Source organism: Cyprinodon tularosa, unplaced genomic scaffold (assembly GCF_016077235.1).
Source record: "Cyprinodon tularosa strain WSP-4 unplaced genomic scaffold, ASM1607723v1 ctg22, whole genome shotgun sequence".
Taxonomy (NCBI): domain Eukaryota; kingdom Metazoa; phylum Chordata; class Actinopteri; order Cyprinodontiformes; family Cyprinodontidae; genus Cyprinodon; species Cyprinodon tularosa.
This window is the reverse complement of record NW_024038821.1, coordinates 2,695,124-2,715,658: the sequence shown is the minus strand read 5'-3', so window position 1 is coordinate 2,715,658 and position 20,535 is coordinate 2,695,124. Positions and strand designations below refer to the sequence as shown.

General features: G+C 40.5%; 1 protein-coding gene across 3 annotated transcripts in view; it reads right to left on the bottom strand.

Annotated features, from left to right (window-relative positions):
• Window positions 1-15,406, bottom strand: part of evlb (Enah/Vasp-like b) — a 40,667-nt gene extending 25,261 nt beyond the window's left edge. The window contains exon 1 of one of the 3 annotated variants that reach the window (XM_038286099.1): window positions 15,038-15,406. In XM_038286099.1, the coding sequence (XP_038142027.1) occupies window positions 15,038-15,042 (5 nt within the window). In that variant the 5' untranslated portion in view covers window positions 15,043-15,406. Of the gene's footprint in view, window positions 1-5,816; window positions 6,634-15,037 lie in introns of those variants that run through there. The other 2 variants (XM_038286098.1, XM_038286097.1) reach the window with 2 other exon arrangements.
• Window positions 15,407-20,535: the final 5,129 nt, after the last annotated feature.

Here is a 20,535-nt window from a genome sequence, read left to right as displayed (position 1 = left end):
AAATGAAGGCTAATCATGTTTTGGGTGTACTATTCCTTTAAGGTCTCTGAATAGGGTGTGTATCATTGGTGGGGCTGAAAATGGCATATTTGCTGTTCTATGAGCTCTAATGCAAGCCCGGTTATAAGCCCTAGAATGAAACGACAGGTTTTCTTCCTTTTATGGTATGTTCATGAATATTTAGATGAGCTGTGCGCTGATTGGTTGGTTTACGACGAGCAAAGCTGCTGAGCAAAGACGCATCATAGCAGCTAGCACTCACTCAATGAAACATCAAAATTGTTGATATGGTAGGGTGAACAGACTTCCTCTTTTTCCTGGACATGTCCTACTTTTCATACCTAAAAAAATTACCGGGGGAATTTCAAAATCAATGGGATTTTGGTCGACTAACCCCCCGCTCTGACCCGCACAGTGCTCCGTACATACACACTTCATTATTCTTCACCTTTACTAGATGTGGACATACTTTTGAATATTCTGCTGTAAAATGAGTCTTGTATTTTTGTTTTTTACTGGAGGATTCAACCTATTTCACAAGATGCATAGCTTTGAGTGGTAACTAGGTGACTGTCAGAGAGTAAACCGAAACTTATTGGCTTATTTTTCTGACTAATCCAATCAGCGCTCTGACAATCAGTCGCCTGGAACGGTTGTTGAACAGAGCATCGCTTTGGAAAGATACACTGCACACATTTCACAAGTAACCTCCTCCTCACACCCCGCTCTCTCTTGTTGTGCCTGCCCAACTGGTGGCTGATGGCTCTCTGCTGAGGTCTGGTCCAGTCAGCGGCCCAACAGTCGACGCTTCATACCCCCCCTCCCTTGGGCCATTGAACCAGTGGGCTGGTCTGGATGTCAGTTTCAGGGGGTGACAAAAGTACAGGCCAGAACCAAATAAGGCAACATCCCCGAATTGACGTCAATTCGGTGCTTCGTTTGAATTTGCCCGTTTTATTAGGGAGAGTTTAAAATTGTGAGCAGTGAAAGGAGTTGTCAATGGGGTTTTAACTTCTCTGTACGTCCATTTCACCCACTGAACTATCGTTATTCATCTATGACAAGCTAAACTTGGCTTTGCATTCTATGGCTCCTTTAAAGAAACTTTAAAGTATATATTTTTTCCAAAGTATTGTCTGGTTTATTTTCACGCCCAGACATTCCTCTGGTTTGTTGCCTATTTTTTCTTATTATCTCTGCCTAATTATATTTCAACACGATGTTTCATTTCATTTCTACAATGTGAGGCTGGACTCCTCTGTCCAACCGAAGCAGTGAGGTGGGATCCAACTATAATTTGCAGCACTTAGAGACACACAAGACACTTAAAAATACATGACAGGTGAAAAGAGAGAAGGTGCATGTTCATGTGGAAAAATAGGAAAAAAAATAGTAAGCAGGAGCATTATGGGAGCAGTAAAGTTGGGCTGTTTTTAAAGAAGGTAAAAAAAAAGTGGAGACACCCTAAGGCCTGGTTTTGCTCTGGGAGGCCATTTAACTACTTTTTTTATTGTAGTACTAAAACACTGCAACACACAGTGCAGACAATTCACATATGAGCCATTTTACAGCTCAACGTTTTCCGAGAACCATTAGACTGAGTGCTTTCCTTCAAACACCACACTCAGATGTTGGTGGATTATACAGACATACAGACAGAATTCTGTATCTGATCCATCCTGCTCAACAAAAACTTCCCAGTTTGGACATGGTGACACTTCTGCTTGTGCTACGAAACAACGGCCAGTGAATGGAAGGTTGGACATTCACAGCAACCTTCATTTCTAATCTGTCAGGTCTCCTCTGGGAATCCTAGAAAACCAAAAGCCTCCCCTCTCATCCTAAAACATAATCCCGAGGCAATAACTCACTTTAAATCACCTCTTGAGTTAAAGTCAAAAGCTTTTAAGGTGAGCATGCAGAGAAGGCTGCAGAGGACGATATCCCAGGACGAAAGAGAAGGCAGGCGCTTGCTCCTGGAAGTGCTTTGACAGGGGAACCAAGGTGAAAACATTTCTACATGGATATGCTCACTCATGCACAAATTGACTGTATCCTCACATATGAAGCCATGTTCGTGGCATTTTGATCTGCCCAGCCTTCACTGAGGAATTTGACCTCTTCACCCTGAAGCAGAGCCTGAACTGGGAGGATGAATCCACTGTTTTTTACATATACCATAACCCAGAGCAGACTCCCTGCAACCTACTCCTTCACCAGCAGACGAAATGAGACCCTGGAATTCCCACACCGGAGAACCCCCCCCCACCCAAAAAAAAAAAACAACAACAACACAATAACTACATTAAAATAAAATTCAATTATTTAATTAGAATTCTATACCATGCAAATTCTTAATTTACTCCAATTTCATTAAATCTTTGGGGAAAGAAGGTTAGTGTTACTGGGAGAGTCCCAGTATGGCGTTCTGTAGATACATCCACCGTATGTTTAGCTGGGGTTGATTGGATTGCCCAGCACTGGTTGTCATGGTTTTCAAGCTATCATGTGGTGATCCTGTGGTAACCATGACGCCCATGGCTGGTGAAAATTTCCCAGCATTCCCTCAAAGCTTCTTTCCAAGACATATGGCACACCCAAAAACCACGAATAAAATCTATTTTATTTCATGCGGTCAAACCATCATCCTTTTTCTTCCTTAATTTCACCTCCTCCTCTTTAACTCAGGGTCATATAAACCTCTTCTTCCGTATTTCCCATCAGCTTTCTCCCCATTCATCCCCATCCCCCCGCTGCTTCCTCCCCCCTCCTCTCTCTCATTTTATTTCCATCATCTGTTATTCTCAATCTCCCTCTCATTTGAATTCTCTGGAGATTTTTTATTCTGTCAGATTTATTTTTATCAACTCATAATCCTATGCAAAAAAATCACAAAAACATGCCAAAGTACTAACAGTGTTAGAGTGAGGTTTTAATATCTGATATTCCAATGTGTAAAATCTGTCTGTAGAGCTCATTATTACTTACAGTACATAATATAAGCAGAGGAGATCAAATGAGATGTTAACCTTAAACTTTGCAGCAGAACCCCTCTCACATCAGTAAAAAGACACATCATTGTCTATGATGTGGCTTCTGAGAGCAAAGACAATGTTTTTATATTGTATTTATCTTGGTTTAATCAATTTTGCAATAGTAAAACCCGCATTTTCACCATTTCCAATTGAATCTATAGAAAAAAAATTACCCAAAGTGCATATTAATGTTCTGTTTAGGGCTGCCACTAACGATTATTTAGCAAATTGATTAATTGATTAATTTTTCGAATAACTGATTACCGGTAATAATCGGATTGCCGAAGGTTCCTTAAAGAAGATGTTTTACGAAATCAAACAAGTAAAACGTTTCTACTTGAGGAGTTCTGGAAGCAGCATATTAAGAGATGCAACTTTTTTCATCTTAAATGCAAAATGTATATAATATTTTTTTTTTTTACAATTTTAATATAATTTCTTACAGTCCCTATACTCCACTTAATGATTAATCGATTACTAAATTAGTTGACGATTATTTCAATAATTGATTAATCCGATTAACTGTTTTAAGCCTCGTTCTGTTACTTCTTTATGTTGTTCTTCAAAAGTTTTAGATGATTGGAAACTCAGTTTTTAGGCTTATTTCAGCTTTATAAGCAGATCAACACCACCAGCAAGGATACATGTGTTATTTTAAATGTTTAAACCATAAACATAAAGGATAGAAAACTATGTTATAGTACTGTTGCATTATGAATAGCTTAGAGCTTCTGAAAATTCAAAAATACAGCTTCTTAAAGGATTAGCATGTTATATAAGACAAAAGGCTTGTATATACAGTTATATGATCAACTGAACTACTCAATAATGGGGGAACTAGCTCTTCATTGGCACCCACTAAAAATGAGAAAAGTCGTTGCTAAAGACATAACTCTTGCAAACACTGCTGTATGCAAAAAATATAATTAAAAAGTTAGGTGGAAGAAAACAGTGCAGCAGCAATAGGGATTAGAAGGTCTTTAGTTAGCTTTTGTCTATAACCAACTTACCCAGACATAAACACTTGAAATATATCATGCATGTGATAAATCTAATCAAAATTAGTATAAGAATCTATCTTTTTCATATTGATCCAATTAAATAATAATGTCCAACACCTTCTTATGTTTACAGATCGAAATATAAATTACCTCTTTGAATAAAAATCACAACCTTGTGTGATCTGAAAACAGCACATGGACCAGCATCCATGTGCATTAAAGCATCATGTGTATCCATTGCATTAAATCGGATTTGCTAAATGCGATTGCTTGAATTACTTTCCTGGACACATCGGATTTATAATTTCCAAAGAGGCACATAAATATTCCTGAATGTCTAAACAAAGAACATTGTGTAGGTGCAGCGAGTAGTGTGCAGCCGTTGGCCATGTGTTCAAAGAGGGCCCATCGCTGATTCATACTCAGCAAATAGAACCTTATTCTCCTGATCTGGGACGGATCGCATAAATGTTTGATATCAAGTTAAAGAAAGGTGTTCTGCTTCTAAATTCAAGAGTATATTCATATTCCCTCCTTTGGAGTCATTAATCATTTCGTAGAAAGTTTTCCTCCTTTTCTTGGTACATGGTTCAGCTTTGACTTCAGTGTTATATCAGGGATCTCTGCCAGGCTGTAATAGTGACACGCTTTAACCTAAAATAGCTGCTTTACCAGCAATGAGGCCTGTCCAGCCTAAAAGCAGCTTAGTGGGGAAAAACTCTGAGTCCCTTAAAGCTGTGCTAATCAGAGCTGTTAGAGGAGGAATTGTCAAATATATTTCATATTGGATTACAAGGACATCCCAAGCTCTCATTGCCAAGGGTTGAATTTTTTTGTTTGTTAATCCCTAAATCAATCAAAACTATGAATTCACATAATTTTTGTTCACCTAAAACACTTTCCCCTCAATTGCACCTTTGTGCACTTTTTTGTAGTTTTATAAAAGTAGATAGTAACATTTGCTTAGATACATGAATCTGCATAATTCCTTCATTTCCTGTTAGATTTAAAACTCGCTCGATTGTTGTCGGTTTGTCACTTAATGTCAGAACTGGAAGGTCAGACCTTGCAGAAAAATGGAATTTAGCACCATTGTTTATTTCCTGTATCCCAAAGCTTAGCTTAGTGCAACACCTGACTGCAAAAGCTCGATCCAGAACAATCATATCCCACCAAGACAAAGAGAGGGGAAGCTGTTGCTGATCTGAGCATGCGTCTTCAGCAACCACAAGAGCATGACGCCAGCCGTTGGCTGACGGATGCAACAAGCCACCCCGAACACTTCCAGTTTTGATTGGAGAGAAAGAATGACAACAGAAGAGACAGAAGTAGACACAGAGAGAACAAAAGAGCCCCACAGGCTCCCAAATAGACGACTACATGTCCATTAATGGCAAATCTCACTCAATTGCAGCAATATCAGCTTATCTGTTGTGGACTTGTCCAGCCTCTTTACAGGCAATCAATGCCCCCTAGTTCTCTCAATGCCCTAACACTTTTCTGCACAGCTAGCTAATACATTACAACATCCAGCCCCATCCCCCTGCAAGGGCAGTCAGGCACTCAGAGCAGCACTCACCATGTACAGAACTGCCCTTATATGCTGCAGCAGCAGCTGGAGGATCTGTTGGCGAAAAAAACCCATTGTGTGGCATTAACTAAATTCTGTGTGCAACCGATAAGAGAGTTGCAGTGATGGAAGCCATGGGATTTATCTTCAAGACATGACATTTTTCTCATCAATTAGCTTTAAACACCTTCCTTTGGTTGGAAAACCTACCTGACTTTGAACTCGGCGAGCTGCGGCTGCACACCAGGTTCAGCACAGTAGATCTGGGGGAAGTAGAATCGATGAGACGGAAGGTTGATATCCATGGTGAATGATGCAAGCCTTTAAGGTAAAATCCTATTATATGCAAAACAATAAAAAATAAAGAGAGAACTAAACAGACAATCTTGTCTTTGTCTGTCCTGATATCTGTCGCCGACACTCCCAGTAAAGGTCGAAGTCAGGCAGGGAGATAACGATCACCTTCTCCACGAATGGTTGCAAAGGTTGGAGAATGCTACCGCCAAAAAGGCAACCCTTTTCTCTTCATCTCCTCCATGCACTGAACAAGCAGTCACCTCTGCTGTCTGGCACCAAACAGGCACACTAACCTATTTCCCCACTAGCAGCTACACTATACTCAGCAGCTGTGTGAACGAGAACAAAGATAGCAGCTCTGAAACAGGCTGGCTCCCAAAGAGGTAAGAGGAGAAAATGCAGGATTTTAGTCACCAAATCATCCTTTAGAGGGGAAAGATGCAACCATAGGAGAAAAAAAAAGTGACAAAAAGAAGAATTTGGATGAAAGATTTTCCTGAAATACAAGGGCTCTCCTCAGCCACGTACAGAAGACTGAATGGAGAATGAGAGTCCTTTGGTTTTTATGCTTCAGAGGCAGAAGAAAGAAGAGGGTGGGGGAGTCAAAGAGATGGAGACCGAGAGAGAGAATCCCGGTGTTGTGAGGCGTTGCCCTCGTACTGCCTCTCCCCTCACTGTCTCATTGGATTACCTCCTCCCTTTCTGTGCCCCCCTCCCATCCTCCATCCCTTCTCTTCCCAGCTGTGACAGGAGGGAGATGGGCAACCAGCCCTGGAGGCTGCTAGCCCCCACCCCTCCTCCTGCTCCTCCCACTCTCGCCACCTGATTGGTCAGGGTGGGGATGCGTAAGCCCTGGTGGAGAGAAGGAACGAGGTTGAAGAGGACGAGCAACAGATTTTAATTCATCCGATGGGCCCTCTTTGCTTCCTCGCGTATTATTTGACGTGGCGTGCCAGGCTGGGGCGGAGCACACACACACACACACACACACACACACACACACACACACACACACACCACTATACACACACCAACCAGTATCTATATACACACAGTGATCCATCAGCTTATACTTGATGTTCATTAACCTAAAGTGACGCAGGTTGAGAGCGGAAAATAAACAAGTCCATCTGTTCTGCACATATTAAGTGTGAGCAGTGAAAGGATTGGGTAACTCTCCTTTATTATTAAAATGTGTTAAATAAATCAACAAAAGCTTATAAAAGTAAGCAGCAGTGTATAATGTAGATGTATTTGTGCATTTGATTCTCTTTGTTCCACTTTTTGGATAAATCTTCTGATTTAAATCGCAGGCTCAACATTAAAAGCAGTTTACCAACAAATCCATCCCGTTTAAACTGCAGAGCTACTTTCTTCTCAGAAAGTAAACCGCTGGTGGGTTTCAGCTCCGCTCACTTCACTAACATGTTTCTCGCTGATCAGCCGGAAAGGGTTTCCATTGATCATGTAGAATTGCTGGATGACACAGTTTGTCCTGAAATCGATGTGGGCAACAGTGCAGTTTAGGGTTTTGGACTGGTCTCCACAGGGGTGCCCTTAAATTAAAATTAAAACTATTAGACTTAAAAATCTAGTAGAGAAACAAATATCTATCGCTTGTAAAAAAAAAATAAAAAATAAAATCATAGTTTAAAGTTTTTTTTTTTGGAAAACTAGACTTTAACTACCAGCTTCAGCTGGTTTATCAGTCTTCCTCTGTGTTTTGGAATCTGATGGCAGATCGCTTTGAACAGATGGAGAAGTGGTGGAGTTACTAGTAATGACTTGGCCACATTCACATCTTTATATTAATCATACATCAGAGAACCAAAAATATGGCAGATATGTGTCAGGTCTGTTTTGTTGCCTGACAACAACATTAGAGCGTTAGCTCTTGTGTTTAAATTCAGCTCAGACTGTCGTAAAGTATTGCTCTAGGCCGCATGGTGCATTCTTTAACAGATCCGACCCTCTCAGGTTACATCGGCGTGTTTTTGAGAAGGGTAGTTTGCTGTATACTGACCTGAACAATTATTTATTATACACCAAAGTTTGAATTTAAGGCTGGAGATAATGACAACGAGACATATTTGTGCAGAATTTTTGGTCATGTGCTGTATGCATGGTGAGTTAGAGTTTTGCTTAGTTGCTTAGTTCATGATGAAACAGGCTTCATTTGGAGGCAACCAGATTTCCGTAGGGCAATAGAGGAGTAAAAATGCAACATGGGCATTAGATCAAAACTGTTTTGATTAACCATATCTTTAAAGCATGGATAAAGCATAGCATATTCATCAATTTTCCATCACGCTTTATCCCTGCTGGGGTCATGAAGGGTGCTGGTGCCTATCTCCAGCTGTCTACAGGCAAGAGGCCCTAATACACCCTGGACAGGTCACCAGTCCATTGTAGGGCAACACAGAGAAACACAGGACTAACAACCATTCATGCACACATTCACACCTAAGGAGAATTTAGAGACACCAATTAACCTAACAGTCATGTTTTTAGACTGTGGGAGGAAGTAGCAGTACCCAGAGAGAACCCATGCATGCTCAGGGAGAACACGCAAACTCCATGCAGAAAGACCCGGGCCGGAAATCAAACCCAGAACCTTCTTGCTGCAAGTTCTACCGCTACTGCATCACTAAGCAGCATAGCACATATATAAACTCATTGGGTTAGTGTTTTGCAAATAACATTCAAACCAAGATCCTGTCCAGGGCATCACTGAGCTCCTGCACAGTCTGAAATGCAACCTGGTAGTGTTGGATGTACATCCCAGAAATTTTTCATTTGATTTGCTGCTGGTTTTATATATATATATATATACATAAATACCGGTATATAAATTCCTAAAGTCTTTCAGTAGTTGACATTTTGCTCCATTTGAAAGACCAAGAAGTTTAATTCTGTTGGAATTGTTAGAAACTCCTAGACATGGGACTGATAATCTGTTCTCAAAATCTCCCACGCATCTTTTTTTAACCGCATTACTGGATTCAGACCGCGACTGAGCTGCAACTCCTCTTAAAAGTACATGATTACAAGTTTCATCAAGTAATGGATACCTACATTTGAGGAGCAGATCAACTGAAAAACAAAAGAAATGTAATTAAACCTATTGTTTGTATGCCTGGTTTATTATTAGATACAGTTGTTCAGACAACTCAAAAAGTCCTGTTTGGAAAGAGCAAAGAGGAGAGACAGATGGACAGATCAGGAAACAGTGTAACGGCTTGGTGAGGTGGAAATGAGATGCCTGGTGAGAAGAGAAAAGTGAGACCAGAATATGGAGGAGGGAAATGATGGGGACAGGAAAGAAAAAGAACAAGTAGATGAAGGTAAAGGGACCACTAGCTGAGTCTGTGTGCACCCATCCCCCACTGTGGTCTGCAGGGTCAGAGCCAGCAGCAGCAGGCTGCATTCTAATATTAAGCTACACAACTCTGCTTGGAGTGAGTAAACACAACCCTCTGTGTGAGCATGTGTGCACTGCAGCCAGTTACTCTAACCTGCCTATTAACGCTCAGCAGGAGGGATGGACGGCCTTCTGTCTGACACACAGCATGAAAGAGGAAGAGTTCCCCACACAGGACAAAATGCTGATAAGAGTGAAAATCTCTGCAACATAGGAAGTTGGTCCAGAAGTCAAAAGACAATCTTTGGAGGAATTTAAGGGGGAAAAAAGCTAATTTATCTGGGGTAAGAGGCTGGAGGTGGTGTTATAAAGTATAGGAGCCATTTTTTATTTTTATTTTTTAAAGCAATTAAAAAAAGAAACTTAAACAATTTTTATTGTCATTTCGTATACACAGAGTGTATACACAACGAAATTTCGTTTAGCACAGCTTTCAGAACATTTCCATTTCATAAAGTGCAGCTGTGATCAAATGATAACAGTGTGGGAGAAAATAAAACATGGTGCAATATGGAAGTTCAGAGCATGAAATATTTAAGGTGCAAATATGCAGAATTTTGGTGTGGTGTTATCAGTGTGATGCAGAGTCTGTGACATGATTAAGAGTTTTCTTTACAGTTAAGCTGTCTGACAGCGGTGGGTAAGAAACTGTTGCAATATCTGCTGGTCCTGCATTGAATGCTGCGAAGCCTCTTTCCAGAGGGCAGCAGGGAGAACAGTCCATGGTGGTGGTGTGAGGGGTCAGTTATAATGTTACAGGCTCGGGACACGCATCCTTAGTGAAGCGGTTCCATCGGTAAGCGAAATGGAACGGGTGGAATGTAGGGGTAAGACTGGAGACGACGTGTTCCACATAAAGGACGAAGTTATTATACCAGGAATTAAAAAGTTCCAAACAAAAATATGAATATATTTGGGGGGGTTTAAACAGAGTAAAATACTTTTTAATTCTGCTCTTTAAGATAGTAAAGTGTAACACATTCCACTAAAACAATAAAAAAAGAAAGTTGGGATATAAAATTGTTAGCCCCCCTAAAAACGTTTAAAGATATTTTTAAAGATATTTTATCACGTGCTATAACTTTCTAATGGTGAAAGCTTGTTAAATTAATTAAATCCTACTGGTTTCACCTCATAAACAAAAAGCATCATGCATAAAATAGAAAACATCAGTCAGGTTTTAAAGGACGGGGTTAAGTGTGTTATCGCTTTTTTTCAATATAAACTGGATTAACTCCATAAATTAAAGGAGAACCAGGAAGCCAGCCTGGCAAAGGTAGTGAGATTTGTCTCTGGAGACCCCAGACCACCAGCCAAGGTTAATGAAAAATGGAAAACAAAGTTTTTAAGAAGTTATATATATATATATAGATATATATATATATCTATATATATATATATAGATATATATATATATAAGCCCATAACCCAAGAAACAACCCCAACCACCCACCCGTCTTCCATGAAACACAAAAATATATGGAGGTGAAACTATTATAAAATCAGTCAGTCATAATCTTTTATGTATTGGGGTCAACTGAAATGCCAGGAGTTGTTAAGAATAACATTTTTCATGTAAATGCGACAATCTAGGTTAAATAAAGGTTAAATAAAAGATTAGTGCTAATATATTAGCTAATATTAAATTCTGCTTCATAATTTGAAACATAAATGTGACCAAAAAGACAGAAAAACTGAATCCTTCTGTAAGATGGCAAATAACAGCATCCCCATCTACATTATATAAGTATTAAAAAGCCTAAAAATCAGAATTTTCCAGCTTTCAAACCAAGATGTTTTAGCTGAAAGCATTTTTTTTCTTTTTTCTGCAATTTATGACAATTTTTTGGGAGCTCACAAACAAACATGTACTATGGTTAAAAAAAAAAGAAAAAAGAAAGACCTTCATTAGCAAAGCATTTTAAAACCCCACTGACTGGACCACCCACTGGTTCTAAATCAAGATCCCAACATAACTGAGAATATGTTGAAATAATATGATTTCATGTCTATTTTGCTCCCATGCAATTCCTCATAATGTAATCTGCCTTTCATCCCTTCATCTCTGCGAATCCACCCGTTAGTAAAGTGATGAGGAGGGAAAGAAGGGATTAAATTATGATGAGAGGTGTGTGACGGAGAGAAGATCTCTCACGTTTTCTGTCACACAACCACTGCATGACTCAGACGAGCCGTGCTGTTTAGAATACGCCACACCGATGGGGGATCAGAAGAGATTGCTGAAAAGGAAGAAAAAGAGCTTTCCTTCTCTTTCACAAAGATTTGATTATCCATCTGTGAAGCCCCCCCGCACACATCTCGATGCCTCAGCATACTTAATTATGACTCATAAACTAGGCTGCTTTCACCTAAAATGAACTGTTTTCATTATGGCAAATGACAAGCACATGTATTCACACCTGCAGCTGGATGCAGGGTAATAAAATCATTCTCTATGAACCCATTTAATACATAAGGTATATATTTGTTGCATATATATATATTTCTATTAATAGTCAACAGGTCAAAATGGAACCAGTGATTACAAACTCCACCAGTATTTGAGACAAACTACATCCTTTATTTCAGCTCCAGAATCTGACGTGGACAAAATCATTCCTCCTCCTTGAAATGCTTCACTTTTTAATCAGAAACAACATTTTCTATAAGGATCTCATCAGAACACCAAGAAGTAGCACATAATTGGGACGTGGAAGGAAGGTGATAATAGTTCCATTGAACACCAGTGTTTAACTCTCTCTGTAGTTTCTCAATTGAATTAGGTTCTGCACTTTGACCGGGCCTTTAGGCTTGGACCTAGTCCATTTGATTGCAGCTTTGGCTGCATTTTAATGGCCGTCCTCGTGCTGCTAGGGGAACCTTATACTCCATTCACACTACCCTCTGAAAAAAGAATTGTGCTGAGTTAGTTCGGACCGAGCTTGCATCAGGTAACTGTGCCGTGCTCGGTTGCTTATGACCGTTTACACACCGCGCTAGCACGGTTCCTCACCTCCTAGTGACGATCTACAGTACTACTGCTCCCTAGAGGGTAACAAACAAATCAACATGGCAGTGCCCATTCAGAATGTTTGTTTATAATTGTGATATTTTGTTGTTTGCGGAGAGTCAGGCGAAGAAGGCAGACTTTGGTGGATTTACTTGACAGGGTCGGCTTTTGGGAAGTGGATACGACAAACGATAGTCTAATCAGGGCTTACAGATGCAGGAAACAATGACAGACGTTGAGAATCACTGGATATCACGTGGCAAGGTAGGGAAGCTAGTATTTTAATGAATGTCTTAAATTACATTATTACGGAGGCTGACTGTAAGGAGATGATGCGGTCTGCTCATTCGCTCTTTGTTATCTGAGAACCGAGCCAGAACTGAACCGTGCCCAGCCCTACTGATGAACTATTACCAGTTCATTGCGATTCACTTGTGTCTGGCACAGTCAGGTTCAGTTGTGCGTGCCATTTACACTCAACAGTTATCTCGGTCACCGTGCTCGGACCGATCTCGGCACGGTTTCAAAAGAGTAGTGTACAAAGGGCTTTAGTCTTCTGCAACCATCAGATGGTTACCTTCCAGGACTGTTTAGCTTCAGCCTCCATCTGTGTCCATTATGCATCCCCACAGCATAATGGTGCCACCATGCTGTTCATTAAGGATATAGTTTGTTTAAAGCACAGTTATTTGTCCTGACTTTGAATTGTGTGTAAATGCATCATAAGCTGTGGATTTTTTGCAGCTCCTCCAGAGTCACCATTGGCCTCATAGCTCTTTCTACAATTAAAGTTTTCCTTTCCAGGCCTTACCTCAGTAGGTTTTGCAGTTGTTCCATATGCTTTCAGTTTTGACAGTTTGTTCATCAAATATCTCCAACAAACCTACAAGGAAAGTTTGTTTTCTTGGATTGCACACTTTTTAGGGTTTGGCCTCTATAAAGGACTTGAAATCCATGTATAATGTTCACATCTACAGAGGTCTTTTTAGAACTGGTCCAACATCAATTCAGCAAACACCGTCCTATTATAGTCACACAGATACCACCAATTGCTTCTGCCAACACACATCCAGTACTTCTATTGACACTGGCTCAATAAAATCAACAATTTGCTTTTAGGGTTTCATGAGACAATCCAAAATGAAACGGTAAGCCGGCGTTAACAAACTGAAATGAAACCAACTAACTAACTGTTAGTTTTGTGCTTTGTGTCAGGAGTTGGCATATGGATATTATCTTCTGAAACATCACTTTGCATGAGGAAAGTTCTTAAAATTAGAATACTATATTACTCTATTATGGTTTTTCTTGTGTGACTGTACTAAACACAAAACAAGGCATCAGGTTAAAGGTGAATATTAAACAGCATAACACTGATGGCTATTTAGAAACCAGCTGATGACCTGCATTGAATCAAACCATCTCTAGCAGCAGACTTGCTACATCATCTCTTACTTGGCATTTTATGTTTCAGAAGTGAACCTCGAGCGTAAATCATCAGGTTCTCGTGTTCAGATTGAAGTCGGACTGAATAAAAATGATCAACATTCAGCTGCAGGGAAGTGGTGCTTTGTTTGGAGCTGCAGTCGATGTTGCCACCTAGAGAAAAGCTGCATGCAGTACAGACTCCTGTAAACCACAGCGACCTGCACCCCTTTAAAAAGGCAAAGAGCTGCATTTTACATGATGCCTAATGTGCTCCACAAAAATGACAATGAGCTTTTGGTTTAGTTACTGAACGATGAAACTGACGCAACAAAGAGATACATGAACATAATTCACAAGAACAATTCACATTTCTTTACACTGATATGAGCAACTAATAGGACTGGTGTCTAACCTGCAGAGTTACTGTCAGTTTCATCAATTAAATAAAAAAAGTATTGACCATCACTATAGTTTCCTTTAAGTTGTAGCTTTGAATGTCACTATTTCAGAGTTGATCTATCACACAATTTGCATGAAAAGCATTAGATTTTGGTTATAAAGCCAAAAAAATCCAAGGGACAAGAGTCTTTGCATGGCACTGTCACACTTTATCCATAACCTTCAATCTTTAAAGCTTTCGATTGAATATTCCTCATTTCTACACTCAGAAATACGCTTTCCAATGACTCATTTTAAGATAACCAGCTTAAAGCTGATTTCCACACCAGTCACATCATGGTAACTAACTCCTGTACTGTGACTATTAGCCAAACCCCACCCAAAGTACTTGCACCAGCACTGCAGCTGATTGGGTGGAGAATTTGGCTTTCAGCTACATGTCTCCTGATAGGTTATCACAGCCAACCAGTAAACCCAGTGCTTCCATCCCAGAGACAGGGTAGTCTCAGTGCACTGGAGAGTATACTGTGAGCTGATTGGCTCCCAGGCTGGGAGGTGTGTGAGGCCATGCAGGTCTAAATCCCTGCATGCGCACATGATGACTTTATGACATAAAAAAAAGCTATGAAATCAAATGGGTGTGCATGTATATAATCTGATTGCTGTCTGATTATTTCCACCTGCTGACAGCCTCCATCTGACACATGGCAGCAGATTTTCCTCTCAGCTGATCCATCTACAATCTCCAGCCTGTTAGACTCTCTGTGCACATTTATTTATTTCCTTATTTTCCGTTTTCTAATTAAAGTTGAAAAACGTGCATGATAATTACAATCCTTAATGTTTGTACAGCAGATCCACATCTCGTCCTCTTACCTCATCTTCCTCCGCTGTCCTTCTCAATGATCCCCCTTTTTAAGTGATTTGGGGTCTTTATTTTGGTCCCTGATAATAACAGTAATAGTACAGGATAAGGATCCACCAGCAGAGAGAATAGGAACCAAGAAGCGCAGCCTCCAGTCTGTGCAGATGTTGGAGGATGTCAGGGTGTGGGGATAAAGCTGCTCCACTCTTTCTTTTGGTCGGTGTCTCATAGAAATAGCGGATCATTGAGCGGCTGTCTGTCAGGAGGCTGCTCGGTCTATCGGAGCCATTTCAGAGGAGGCATGAAGCCGGGAGGAGTGGCTGTCAGCGGCGGTGCCATCTTTCCCTGCCTCTGGAAGGGAGGCTGGATGCAGAGGAGGGGGGTGGAAGGAGCGCAGCATCTGAAATATGCATGGATGGGTGGGTTTGTTTGGCACAGCAGCGCCCTCATTTGGCTGATGGCGGAACTGAGCTGGAAGGAAGCGCAGCAGGGGCGCCACCAATGGGTGGCCAGCTGGCACCCTGGACCCAAGAAGGCCAGTTCTGCTTTATAAATAAAAATAGATAATAATATTTGGATGTGTTTTTATTTACTAAAAGAAAAGGGAAATAATTACACTGGTTAAATAAATATTTTTTTCCATCCATCCATCTACTTCAGCTTATCCGGAGTTGGGTCTCATCAGATCAGTAGGGAGGCCCAGACGTCCCTCTCCAGCCACTCCAGGGGTACCTTAAGGTGCTCCCAGGCCAGCTGAGAAACAGAGTCCCTCCAGTGTGTCCTGGGTCTCCCCCTGGTCCTCCTCCCGGTGGGACGTGCATGGAACACCTCACCAGGGAGAGGCTCCTCTCGACATGGAGGAGCAGTGGTTCTACTCCCTGGATGACTGAGCTCCTTAACCTATCTCTAAGGGAGAGCCCAGAAACACACATATACACATTTTTTTATTTATTTATACAATTCTCTTTCTGTCTTTGTCATATCGTTGCACTGTATACTAGATTTTAAGAAAAGAATAGTAATTTCTATCTTTGGTTTGACTCCATTGTACAAGTGTAGGCTACTGGCTAAACATCAAAAAAAAAAAAAAAAAACTTATCAAATTTCCGTGTTTTTTTTTTTTTTCTCTTTGCTTTAAAAACTTAAAGCGGTTCTAAATAATCTTTCAGTTCTGGTAGATTTTGTTTTCCCCCCATTTGACAAAAGCTCTATTTTTCTTGGCTGGAGGAAGACCACATTTCCCATGAGGACCAGCCTGACAATCAGAATCCTGATCTCCGGGTTTCCTGCAGTTGGATTGAATTACACTTCTGTTTCCAGTGGCAGTGGGAAAGATAAATAGTGATGAGGTAATGATCTAACTGTGGCCAAACGTTGTCATATGACAATGTTGAAAATAAGAAACGTTTACCTTTGGTTTGTACCAAATTCCTGTACTGCCACGATCGCCCACCCCCCCCCCCTTCCCCACCTCACCCAACTTATTTGATGTGCTGATGAGTTTTAGAGCCATGAAACAGATGAATATAATGTTATGTTTGATAATTTCACAGTAAAACAAAACATTCCCAGCAGGAACTTGCAGCATTGCCTGAATATCAACCCTGCACAGTTTGCATGACTATACAGTCTCTCATGGAAATTTAGTTGCATCGACATCCGCCTTTATAATAAATGGGAAGAGGGGAAGTAACATAGGCTGTAAAGCAGTCTGTACATTAGTAGTTGTTCTGTGTGGCATGTTTACTGCTAGTGTTGTAGTCAAGACCTCTCCAAGGAGTACAGAGTTATGGCCTCTAAAGGTGTTGACCTTGTCTCGGTATTCCTTGGTCTTAGTTGGTCTCGACTACAACACTAGTTACTGCCATCCTCCTCTAAGTTGTCAGTGCCAGTGAGAGCGATAGAGACCCCCTTGCACCATGACAGTGTTAGGGTCTTTGGGTTTTTTTCTGTTTTTCTGGTGTGACTTTTCTGGTGGGTGGGCCAACCCATGTTTCTGCACACCTGAGGACATTTCTCAATCAAGATGGTTAGCTTGTATATAAGGAGGTGAAGGATCATCTATCTTTTCCCAGATGATTACCCCTGGTAGTTTTCAAGCCAAAGACATAAACCAGGAATATCCTTCTTGTTGAAATTTGTCTTCTTGTGAAATTCTTTCAATGTGGACTCTGCCAGTGAACCTCAGTTCATCTCTCATGAAAAGGGTCTCACCTGTGTGCTGCAGTTCTTAGTCTTCATCACCTGCCTGCTCGCTTTCCAGCACATCGCCTCTTACAAGTACCAGCATTTTCAGATCTCACTCTCCTTCTGTGGGACCTCTAGAGTACAGTCTGCAAAGCCCACTGAATCAAACCCCTACAGATTCATGCTACCTCCCATTTACCTCTCAAGTAAGCAAATCAGTCATTTGTCATCAACCAACTCCTTCCTGATCAGTTTACTTTCTCCCCTCAGACCAATTAGAAATTCCTCTGACTTCCTGCAGTTCTCTGCTTCCAGATTCTTGTTGCTCTTGTAAATAAAACGTAAAAACTCTGTGTGATTCTGAATGTGGGACAGAGGTGTCATGTATTTAGTTGCAAGTCGACGTATAATCAGAAAAGTTATGAAAATGTTTTTTTAAGGTTGAAAATGTACTCAGTGTTGGTTTAAACATTTATTTAAGGATGAAGATTTCAACTCAGTGTTTCTGAGCAGGGTGGAGCTAGGGGGTGCTGTGGCAGGCAGATTATAGATTTAAACATATGTATGTAGGTCTTCATGAAAATCTAAAGTTTGCTAAGTGATTTATTTGGAAGATACTAATACATTTACCTGTTGGCTCACCTATGTGCTCGTCCTCATTTTCACTTACCGGTGGTGAGTCTGACATAGTGGAAAAAATGTAAATCTTTGGGAAAGTAAATTTGTTCAGGGATGTAAACTCAGGGGCGAAATGATCTTGCACATGCTCTTGCACGCATTTAATAGGCGTGCCCTCCAGGGAGCGGGTACAGGGTTGTGCATGTGCTTTTTTTTTTTTTTTAGTGGAGAGGGTGGGTCTTTTCAAAATTCACAAATATCCTCTAATATACCTTTAAGTCCAATTATATTGCTATTTATCTAACTGTAAAATCTTAAGCACATACAGGTGCTGGTCATAAAATTAGAATATCATGAAAAAGTAGATTGATTTCAGTAATTCCATTTAAAAAGTGAAACTTGTATATTATATTCATACATTACATACAAACTCATATATTTCAGATGTTTATTTTGTTTAATTTTGATGATTACAAATGACAACAAATGAAAATCTCAAATTCATCATATCAGAAAATTAGAATATTACTGAAGACCAATAAAAACAAAGGATTTATAGAAATGTTGGCCAACTGAAAAGTATGAACATGAAAAGTATGAGCATGTACAGCACTCAGTATTTAGTTGGGCCTCCTTTGGCCTGTATTACTGCAGCAATGCGGCGTGGCATGGAGTCGATCAGTCTGTGGCACTGCTCAGGTGTTATGATAGCCCAGGTTGCTCTAATAGTGGCTTTTAGCTCTTCTGAATTGTTGGGTCTGGTGTATTGCATCTTCTTCTTCACAATACCCCATAGATTTTCTATGGGGTTAAGGTCAGGAGAGTTTGCTGGCCAATTAAGAACAGGGATACCATGGTCCTTCAACCAGGTACTGGTAGCTTTGGCACTGTGTGCAGGTGCCAAGTCCTGTTGGAAAATGAAATCTGCATCTCCAAAAAGTTGGTCAGCTGCAGGAAGCATGAAGTGCTCTAAAACTTCCTGGTATGTGGCTGCGTTGACCCTGGACCTCAGAAAACACAATGGACCAACACCAGCAGATGACATGGCACCCCAAACCATCACTGACTGTGGAAACTTTACACTGGACTTCAAGCAACGTGGATGAAGTGCCTCTCTTCTTTTCCTCCAGACTCTGGGACCTTGATTTCCAAAGGAAATGCAAAATTTACTTTCATCAGAGAACATGACTTTGGACCACTCACCAGCAGTCCAGTCCTGTTTCTCTTTAGCCCAGGCAAGACGCTTCTGACGCTGTCTGTGGTTCAAGAGTGGCTTGACACAAGGAATGCGACAGCAGAAACCCATGTCTTTCATACGTCTGTGTGTGGTGGTTCTTGAAGCACTCACTCCAGCTGCAGTCCACTCTTTGTGAATCTCCCCCACATTTTTGAATGGGTTTTGTTTCACAATCCTCTCCAGGGTGCGGTTATCTCTCTTGCTTGTACACTTTTTTCGACCACATCTTTTCCTTCCCTTCGCCTCTCTATTAATGTGCTTGGACACTGAGCTCTGTGAACAGCCAGCCTCTTTAGCGATGACCTTTTGTGTCTTGCCCTCCTTGTGCAAGGTGTCGATGGTCGTCTTTTGGACAACTGTCAAGTCAGCAGTCTTCCCCATGATTGTGTAGCCTATAGAACTAGACTGAAAGACCATTTAAAGGCTTTTGCAGGTGGTTTGAGTTAATTAGCTGATTAGAGTGTGGTACCAGGGGCCATCAATTTTGAACCTTTTCACAATATTCTAATTTTCTGATATGATGAATTTGAGATTTTCATTTGTTGTCATTTGTAATCATCAAAATTAAACAAAATAAACATCTGAAATATATGAGTTTGTATGTAATGTATGAATATAATATACAAGTTTCACTTTTTAAATGGAATTACTGAAATCAATCTACTTTTTCATGATATTCTAATTTTATGACCAGCACCTGTAGAGCAACCTGGGCTATCATAACACCTGAGCAGTGCCACAGACTGATCGACTCCATGCCACGCCGCATTGCTGCAGTAATACAGGCCAAAGGAGGCCCAACTAAATACTGAGTGCTGTACATGCTCATACTTTTCATGTTCATACTTTTCAGTTGGCCAACATTTCTATAAATCCTTTGTTTTTATTGGTCTTCAGTAATATTCTAATTTTCTGATATGATGAATTTGAGATTTTCATTTGTTGTCATTTGTAATCATCAAAATTAAACAAAATAAACATCTGAAATATATGAGTTTGTATGTAATGTATGAATATAATATACAAGTTTCACTTTTTAAATGGAATTACTGAAATCAATCTACTTTTTCATGATATTCTAATTTTATGACCAGCACCTGTAATAGTGGCTTTTAGCTCTTCTGAATTGTTGGGTCTGGTGTATTGCATCTTCTTCTTCACAATACCCCATAGATTTTCTATGGGGTTAAGGTCAGGAGAGTTTGCTGGCCAATTAAGAACAGGGATACCATGGTGCCTTCAACCAGGTACTGGTAGCTTTGGCACTGTGTGCAGGTGCCAAGTCCTGTTGGAAAATGAAATCTGCATCTCCAAAAAGTTGGTCAGCTGCAGGAAGCATGAAGTGCTCTAAAACTTCCTGGTATGTGGCTGCGTTGACCCTGGACCTCAGAAAACACAATGGACCAACACCAGCAGATGACATGGCACCCCAAACCATCACTGACTGTGGAAACTTTACACTGGACT